The 9,312-nt window shown below is 47.8% G+C and overlaps 1 protein-coding gene across 1 annotated transcript in view; it reads left to right on the forward strand.

The window, feature by feature from the left end:
- smoc1 (SPARC related modular calcium binding 1) overlaps positions 1-8,622 on the forward strand; it is a 27,270-nt gene extending 18,648 nt beyond the window's left edge. Inside the window, exons 8-12 of the mRNA XM_056589762.1 lie at positions 68-173; positions 544-788; positions 1,387-1,440; positions 4,422-4,485; positions 6,731-8,622. Of these exons, the coding sequence (XP_056445737.1) occupies positions 68-173; positions 544-788; positions 1,387-1,440; positions 4,422-4,453 (437 nt within the window). The 3' untranslated portion in view covers positions 4,454-4,485; positions 6,731-8,622. The remainder of the gene's footprint in view (positions 1-67; positions 174-543; positions 789-1,386; positions 1,441-4,421; positions 4,486-6,730) is intronic.
- Positions 8,623-9,312: the final 690 nt, after the last annotated feature.

Here is a 9,312-nt window from a genome sequence, read left to right on the forward strand (position 1 = left end):
CGCCGTAATGACTGAGATTAGTAGGGGAAGGTCATTCTTCTGTTTTTTTGCCTCTGATTTGTACCAGGCTGCCCCGAAGGGAAGAAGGGGGAATTCATTACAAGCCTGTTGGATGCGCTCACCACAGACATGGTGCAAGCCATAAACTCACCAGCCCCATCTGGTGGTGGGAGGTGAGTCACACATCATGATTAAGAAATATAATATATTATTTGGCATCATTACTTTTGGGTTGTGTACAGGTATTACAGATGTGTTACTTACAAATATCTTCCTGGAGGACTTCAGTCTATATTCAATTAATTAATATCTTGGATAACTATACAGACACACCAATTGAAATAAATATCCCCTTCATTGACCCAGCTTCAAGATCCTGCTGCAGGAAATCCAGTCGAAATCACTCAAGGGCTTTTCTCGTCGTCTTCCTCTGTTGCAGTGCTTCCCTCAGTCCTGGTTGATCTTTGACCGCAGTTAAGCTCGACCGATTTTGCACTAAACTGTTTGCTGTGATTCATCCCAATATGGCGGTGTTCCTGGCAGGTTTGTGGAGCCGGACCCCAACCACACCCTGGAGGAGAGGGTGGTTCACTGGTACTTCGCCCAGCTGGACAACAACGGCAGCCAGGACATCAACAAGAAGGAGCTGAAGCCCCTGAAGAGGTACCTGAAGAAGAAGGCCAAGCCCAAGAAGTGCGCCCGCCGCTTCACCGACTACTGCGACCTGAACCGAGACAAGGCCATCTCCCTGGCCGAGCTCAAGGGCTGCCTGGGGGTCAGCAAGGAGAGTGAGTGAATGGGGCAAATAGACGTATGTTGCTGTTTGTTGGACAGGGTCTGACACATGTTGTGCATTTTACTTTTTCTACACTCAACATGGAACGACGTGAAGGAGTCTCATGACTTTTATTTTAAGAACACAGAAGAGAATGGGCAGGGTGTGACGGTGTATGGACAGGGTAGCTCATGCTCAGAGTAGAGGTTTGAGTGCCACTCGTTAAGTCTTTATGCGGCCGTTGTCTTGCCTGAACAACCGTCAGCCATCTGTCTCTGTGCTCCCATTGGAGAGCCTCTGGGTTCAGGGTTTATGAGTCATGCTCACGCCTCCAGCCTAGGGACCATGATCATCTTTTGGTTTTAAGGAAACGAGGCAGACCGTTTACAAACATGCAGGCTGATGATGGGTTGTGCCTGGTGCGGTCGCGGCTAGGGACCCCATCCCTAGAATTCCCGAGGTTCATGAGTTCAAGCGTTGCCGTAGTGGCTGTCAGCCGGTTAAACGGGTCCAACCTACACCGCTTCCATGTGTTATGCTTCAGAAGGAATGACCACCTAACGTTTGTGTGCACGTGCCTTTGATTTATTGAACTTCTCTGTCCTCAACAGATGCGTCGTCAAGCACTGCAAACCAGGGGACAAGGCAAGGGACCAACCTGTTCAGTAAGGCCGCCTAATACGCTCCCTCGAACCCTGAGATGCACTCCGGAAGGTTCTGGACTGCCGGTGAACATTCTGGAGTTCTGCTGAATGTTCTGGAGTTTTCCAGAATGTTCTGGGCTGTTCTAGGATGTTCTGCAAGAGCTGGAGCTGTAATCCTGTAATCCAATTCTCAGACCACTGATGTGTGGTCACCTTCATATTTTCTCTTTTCTTTTTCCATTTTGTCCCCTCAATAAAAAGGGATATTAGAACACCTTTTTATTCCAAGATTAGAAATACCATGGGATGAAAATGTGTTTGAATTAATAACAAGGACATCACTTCCTTGGTCTATAGTTTCTATGTGACTGCAGTCAGTGCTCATTGATGCTGCATGACGACTGCATGTCCTGGTCTTTCTGTACATATGTGTGTCATTGGCAAAGTGTGCGTATGAATGTATTTGTGTGCTTGTGTGTTTAATTGGGTAAGTTTACGCATGTTTCCCTTCAGGTATTTTATTGTAGTAGATGAGGGTTCATTAACCTGAAAACCTCCCATTCCTTCGAAAACAACCCCGGTTACCTCCCATATTCTGCTCCATGCAGTTTAGTTCAGTTCCACCGGAGGAGGTCAGGGACTAATATACTCAGCTGGCTGGCTGGTTCGCACACGTATAGAAGTTTTAAAGGTTATTTTATATCTTAATGTGGCGTTCGACTGTGGCCGGTCAAAGCTATGAAAATGGATCTTCATTTACAATTCATTTTATTGCATTCTGTTTTAGGAATAGGCCATTTGATTGACACTTTTATTCTAAAAGTATCTTCCAACAGCAAATGCGCAAACATTCCTGGCAAGGGTAGCCCCATTGGGAATCGAACCACTTACCTCAAATATTTGCTTCTTGCCCATCACAATAAAAGTACCTCCTGCACATCATGGCCTGAGTAAGACCCTCAGCTGTATCCTGATTGCCAACGGTCATGGAGCATCCTGCCTCTCTCACAGGCAGCAGATGAACATCTGCACGCAGCATTGTCAGACCCCCTCCTCCTCCTCCTCCTCCTCCTCGTGGTGTGTAATCCCCTGCAGGGCGGTTCAGAGACCCCATGGTTTCTGAGCCGGCCTGTCTTTGAGCCGGGCTCTGGAGGACTTGTGCTGTCAGGTCAGTGACAGGAAGGCCACACACAGCAGGAAGCAGAGTCCAGGAAACCTTCGGTAGCACCACGACACAGACCCCCCCCCCCCAGTGGTCATTTCTCAGGATATCGCTCTCTTAATCCCCTTCTTCCCCCCATTTCTCTCTCTCTCTCTCTCTCTCTCTCTCTCTCTCTCTCTCTCTCTCTCTCTCTCTCTCTCTCTCTCTCTCTCTCTCTCTCTCTCTCTCTCTCTCTCTCTCTCTCTCTCTCGCTCTCCTATTGTTGTCTGGTGTGGTTCCCCGAACAAGTTCCTTATTCACGGTTCAGAGTGGGGCCTTTCCCTCCTACTCCTTGCTCCTCACTGTAACTCCTCACAGAGAGGGAGAGAGGGGGAGAGAGGGAGAGAGAGAGAGAGAGGGAGAAAAAGACTGCCGGGGTCCGCACACCGCTCAGTAAGACGCCGGCTCCACATTGTGTCCAGAGTCTAGCGTCGTGCTCCTTCAGAGCTCTGGCCCCAGAACTGCTCTGTCGGGAGTTATGAGGAGCAGGAGGAGGGACGTCCGTGGAGATGTGTGCGGTGTACTGCTCTTGACAAGGGTCTTTAATGAAGGATTTTGGGTAGGAATCCTCTTAAGGAAAAAAAAAGCAGCACATCTGTGTGAGTCTTTCCCCTCCTGGAGGGTTGGCACTGGCGTAGGAAAACATCTCGCCGTGCCAGGGAGAGTGGCATCCGTCTTCCCCTTCCCACCGAGGTCTGTAGTCCAACGCCCAGGGCAGCCCATTAGCAGTAAGCCTTGCTTGCTTTTTACCCAGAACCGGGCCGGCGTGGCTGAGCCCGGTGAGCGATGGGCTGGTGGTTACACAGCGGTTCCTAATAAGTCCAAATAAAATAAAGACTACGCCATTATGGGATACGTCTTGACCGAGGCCCGTCTCCGCCAGAGGAGGCTGACTCCCCTCCCCCTCTCCCGTCATCAACCTCCTACCTCCTCTCACCTTCCAAATACCTCCTCCCCTTTCAACTCTTCCCCCCCCCCCCTCCTCTCCTCCCCTCCCCTCATTTTACCTCTTCCTCCTCCTCACCTGTTTTCCTCTATTCCACCCCTCTCTCTCCTCCCCCTCCCGTGAGTGCTGGATGAAAGGGGTGCATTATGGGGCCTCTTGGCTCAGAGAGGTGCATTATGGGGCAGCTTGGCTCAGAGAGGTGCATTATGGGGCAGCTTGGCTCAGAGAGGTGCATTATGGGGCAGCTTGGCTCAGAGAGGTGCATTATGGGGCAGCTTGGCTCAGAGAGGTGCATTATGGGGCATCTTGGCTCAGAGAGGTGCATTATGGGGCAGCTTGGCTCAGAGAGGTGCATTATGGGGCATGCTTGGCTCAGAGAGGTGCATTGTGGGGCAGCTTGGCTCAGAGAGGTGCATTGTGGGGCAGCTTGGCTAAGATTGGGGCATTATGGGGCAGCTTGGCTAAGACTGGGGCATTATGGGGCAGGCTTTGCTCAGAGTGGGGCATTAAGGTGCGTTCACACCAAACGCGACAGGGAGACACGACTTGGCTGTAACCTAACAGCCAATCAGCGTTCCCTGCAGTTCCCTGCCACCCGTTCCCTGCAATGCAGTCCGGAGTGAACCGCAGCATAGAGAGAGAGAAAGTGATCGTTGCTGTTTGCGACTCCGGGAGCTCCATACATAATAGTATATAATATTAGATTATATAATATACTACTATGTATAGAGCTCCCCGGTGCATTATGGAGCGGGCTTGTGCCAGACTCACCGGTCACCTGGTCACTTTGTCGGCAGTTTTAACACACAAACAAAACCAAACCTCTTTTTTCTCCCCCCGAACCTGTCCCCTCAGAGTGCAGGCCGTTCCAATTGGCTGTCGGGTAACCCAGGGTGACCGTCATCCCGGCGTCAGCCAGGTACAGGTGCCCACCCCCCCCTCCCTTCCCCCCAGCTAATCAGCCCCAGTTAACCCCCAGACAGTGTCTGCTTACACGGAGAGCCCAGGTGTGTGTGTGTGGGTGTATGTGTCTATGTGTGTGCTTGTTTGTATGTGCATGTGTGTGTGTTTGATTAAGGGGGCTGAAGAGGGTCTTAGATGAGGTCCATAATGTTTTGAGCGTGCGTGCATGTGTGTGTGTGTGTGTGCGTGCCAGAGGCAGCAGACGGATCCTCTGGGCTCCAGGTGGGTGAGGGCGTAACGATCCGCAGTCTGGTAATTGCTCAGTTAGTTCGTCTGGGTTTCAATCCCCGACCTGTAGTCGCTTCCCCGCCGATTATCTGAGGTTCAGACGGGAACACAGTCCCCTCACACACACACAAACACGCTCTCACACACACGCACGCACACAGACACACATACGCTCACACACGCACGCACATACACACACACTCACACATACACACACACGCAGACACTGATACGCTCACACACACACAAACGTATACTCATAGGTAAACTGCGTTCCACAAGCTGACATTAGATGAGGATCACATGACATGATGTCAGTGGGCGAAGGCGTCAAGCCTCACAGCCGGAGGGAGCCAATCATAAAGGTTGACATTCTACACCAGGTGGATGAGAGACAAACAACCAGAAACAACAGTATACACACACCACTACCCTGTCTCTCTCTCGCTCTCCAGCTCTCAATCTCAATCAACCTCCCTCTCTCTCCCCCTATGTCTATCTCTTCTTTTTTACTTTCAATCTTTGGCTCTGTTTCCTTGAGCACTGACCCCATCCAGTACTTCAGCCAGTGTAGTTCAGCGAGCATATGCACCAACTGAGGCACTGCTGTGTGAGTGTGTGTGTGTGTTTTTTGTGTATTAAATATTGTTGTAAACTTGGCGAACATCCAAGATTCTGTCTTTGTGTGTGTGTGTGTGGGCACGTGTGCATGTGTGTGCGTGTGTCTTTTTGTGTATTAAACATTGTTGTAAACTTGGCGAACATCCAAGATTCTGCCTGTGTGTGTGTGTGTGTGTGTGTGTGTGTGTGTGAGCACGTGCGCATGTGTGCGTGTGGGTCTGAACGCACGTCTGTCTGTGCGATGTGTATGAGTCTGCGTGTGTGTGTGTAATGTTTTGTGTGCTTGAGGTTGTTTGTTTGTGTTTATAATTTTTTGTGAGAGCATGTGTCTGAGTGTGTGTCCACGCTTTTGTCTGTGTGACTGTGTGTGTGATTTAGGGTGCTGCAGAGGGTCTTTGATGAGGTCCGCAAAGTGCACGCTGCTCTCTGACACGCCAGAGAGCTCCTCAGCAGGACGACACACAGCTGTGTGGCTAATTCCCTCACACTGAACACCTGCATCTCCTTACACACACACACACACACACACACACACACACACACACACACACACGTGAACGCCAGATGCAGACACACAACTGCCTGCAAATGTAGGGCACAAAGACACACACGCCTGTTTGTCTGTGTGTGTGTGTGCGTGCGTGTGTGTGTGTGTGTGTGTTGTGGGGTGCAGGCAGACCCACTGGGAGACGCTCCACATCTCTGATAGCCATCTGTAAACAATCTGGACGTCTCTCTGTGGTCTCCCTCACTTGTGTCGTGTGTGTGTGTATGCGTGTGTTTGTGTGTATCTTGTTGGCTGGTGCACGTCAGTCGAGGCATGTGCAGGAGGAATGCTTTTGGCTCGTCACGCAAAGCGTGTGTGTGCCCCTGTTTGACAAACACAAAAGTCAAGTTCTTTTCTGTGTTGTTTTAACATGATTTTTTTTTTCCCTCCTCATCTCTTATCTGTCTCTGGAACTATCTGTCTATCTGCCTCTCCATCTGTGTGTATGTCTGTCTGTCCATCTTTGTGTCTATCTGTACATCTGTGTGTATGCCTGTCTGTCCATCTGTGTGTACGTCTGTCTGTTGATCTGTCTATCTGTGGCTCTCTCTGTCTGTCCGTCTGTCTGTCTGTTGGTCTGTCGCTGTGTCTTTCTGTCTGTGTGTCCGTCCGTCTGTTGGTCTGGCTGTCTGTCTGTATGTCTGTCTGTCTCTGTTGATCTGTCGGTGTGTCCGTCCGTCTGTTGGTCTGTCTGTCTGTCTGTATGTCTGTCTGTCTGTCTGTTGATCTGTCGGTGTGTCTGTCTGTCTGTTGGTCTGTCGGTGTGTCTGTCTGTCTGTTGGTCTGTCCGTCTGTCTTGTCCCAGTGGGTCGTCTGGTCTGATCAGGGAAGCTTCCAGAAGCTGAGGGGAGCAGAGGCCACAGGTGGGAGACATCTGCACCAGGAGAGAAGACTCAAGGAGAAGACCAGCGAGAGAAGGAGAAGAAAATAAAAATCAGAAATAAAAGTAGATATCGAAGCGGCACCAAAATATTTGCACTTTCGCCTCCCAATGTATTACTTTTTTTTCATCCCTTCCTCTTCGACCTGTGTTGTGAAGCTAATTTTACTTTTGTATGTGAATAACTCGCCTGCATAAGACGTGTGGATTATGCAGGGCACTTGAAACAAGGACTTACAATGTGTATCTTTCTGTCCTTGCTTGTCTCTACTCTGTGGGATAACATTTTAAATAACGCCAACAGTAATCATATTCAACTTGGGATGTTAACCAGCAACGGCCCTTAGCTTAAAAAACAGAGGGCAGGATAAAGATTGGAAGTGATTGGTGCCAATCAGAGACAACCTGCGATAACCAGTTTCACCAGAAGTGGCGCTATTGCTAGTATTGGTCTCAACGTGTGTATAGCATAGAGTAGCTGTTCCGGCATTTACCGACCACTGAAAAATAGCTGTCATAGTGATTCTAAACTACATGATGTTCTTCGACACAGAGAACTACAGTTGCCATCTAAAGCCCTTTGTCTTTGATCACAACTTTAAAAAAAATGTTTTAATCAGGATGGTAGTCCTATTCTTCTTAAAAAACTGTTTGCAAGCAAAAAGGAAATTGAATCAACTTGAATATATTGTAAAAACAAGAAAATTCTTAAAAACATACGTTTTCTCCTTTGTTTTTGGTTATGATATTTTTTCCTGTGCAAGCTCACAGAAACTTTCAAATATACTCAAATACATCAATTAGATATTGAAACTTGATAATAATACAACAATATTGCAACTATTTAATAAACACAGAATAAAAATCTGAGGCCAAACTGGGTGAAAACACCTCGTCTTCCGATTGATCAGATATCAACCGTTTCCCTGAGTCATTCCCCACTTTCAGCATTTAGCATGTTCCCGGGTTTCGTTAGCGGCATTAGGTTCACTGCCAAACACAAAACACTTGACCCCTCCCCAGAGGCGCTGCAGAATATATGTTATGCCTATAAACATGCTCTTCCAACAGCTGGCGTCAATTTAGTTCAGTAGAAAGATTTCACAGCCACCTGATGCAATACTGGCGGGATCGCAACTTTAATTTTGTCAAAAATGGAGATGGTTAAAAAACGGGGAAACTATATCCTTCATTTTTTTATTACTTTTTAAAAAAGATTTGTTCACATTCGAAACGATTGCCTTTTGTTAATGCGAAAGATATGAGCTTGGTGCGTGTTTTTTATTTTCTTGTTTGTGAGCATTTCTTTTTGCGTACAACTTGGCCAGCCCTTAAGAGTCTTCCCGTTGTAAATATGTAAAAAAATATATTTTTTGTTTGTTTTTTCATGTATTTCACAGGTGGCTTGGGGTTTGTTTACCTTGCAAAAACAGTGCTGTCTGATCCTCCCTGTCGCTTATCATATAGAAACAGTGGACATCCGTAGTAAAAACTTTATGCTTTATAGGTTAACGTTTGACTTATCTACAGCTCTAGAAACGGAAGCCGTTGAATTCTGTGTGTTACCAAGCTATTGCTTGGCCTAGCCTTCAGGAACTGAATCGGACTCTGCCTAACGTCACATAACAAAAGAATGGTGTGTATCAGAGAGTAGTCCTCCTCAGTGGAGAGCAGTCTCCATCGCTCACCTCTTTCCCGCCAGAACACTGGGCATGTGTCTGAGTACGTTGAAGTGTTTCCAGACTGCCAGGCTAACCATCAACAGACCAGATTGGTGTACAAGTTAACCGACCAGTAATCACAATTAATCATCCCACTGGGACCTTTAGTGGGACAGAGGGGGGGGGGGGGGGGGGGGGGGGGGCGGGGACTTAAATGTAATTGCCTCAATCCGCCAAGATATCTCAACAGGCTTACGACCGACCTTGCAAAATAATGTACATGTTTAAAGTTTATAGACTGGGGGATGTGAAACCTGACATTTATGTAGTCATGTTAAAATTGGATAGTTATTTTTTTCTTCCCTGTATAAAGTTGATGTAGTTTTAAAACAAATGATCAATGTTCATGTCGGTTGTAATGTACATGTTTTTTTCATTTGGACGTTTATCAGTTTGGGCACAGATTTTGGAGGGCCAGGTCCAGTAGCCCCACCTGGTGGTAACGATGGGTTACTGCTTTTAAAAATATATGAAACACGTTTATTCAGCACCTTGTAAGCCAGATATGCTGTAACAAGCAGAGTAACGCCCATGATATGCTTTCAAACGAGCCAACTGAATTCCATCCAATTAAAATAAATGTTTTTAATTAAGTTGCAATTGTTTTGTCTTTTGTCCGCGAGTTGTCTGGTATATCGGTTCTGGCTCTGTGGGTGCCTCCCTGATCAGGTGACCCCACATTCTGTCTGCTACACGGATCAATCTGGACCTCCTGCAGCGCACGTCTCAGTGGGCGGGACCACTCTGTCTTGAAGGACAGACTCCTTCAGCCAATCAGCATGTCAG

The sequence above is a fragment of the Gadus chalcogrammus genome, chromosome 5 (genome assembly GCF_026213295.1).
Source record: "Gadus chalcogrammus isolate NIFS_2021 chromosome 5, NIFS_Gcha_1.0, whole genome shotgun sequence".
Classification (NCBI taxonomy): Eukaryota; Metazoa; Chordata; class Actinopteri; order Gadiformes; family Gadidae; genus Gadus; species Gadus chalcogrammus.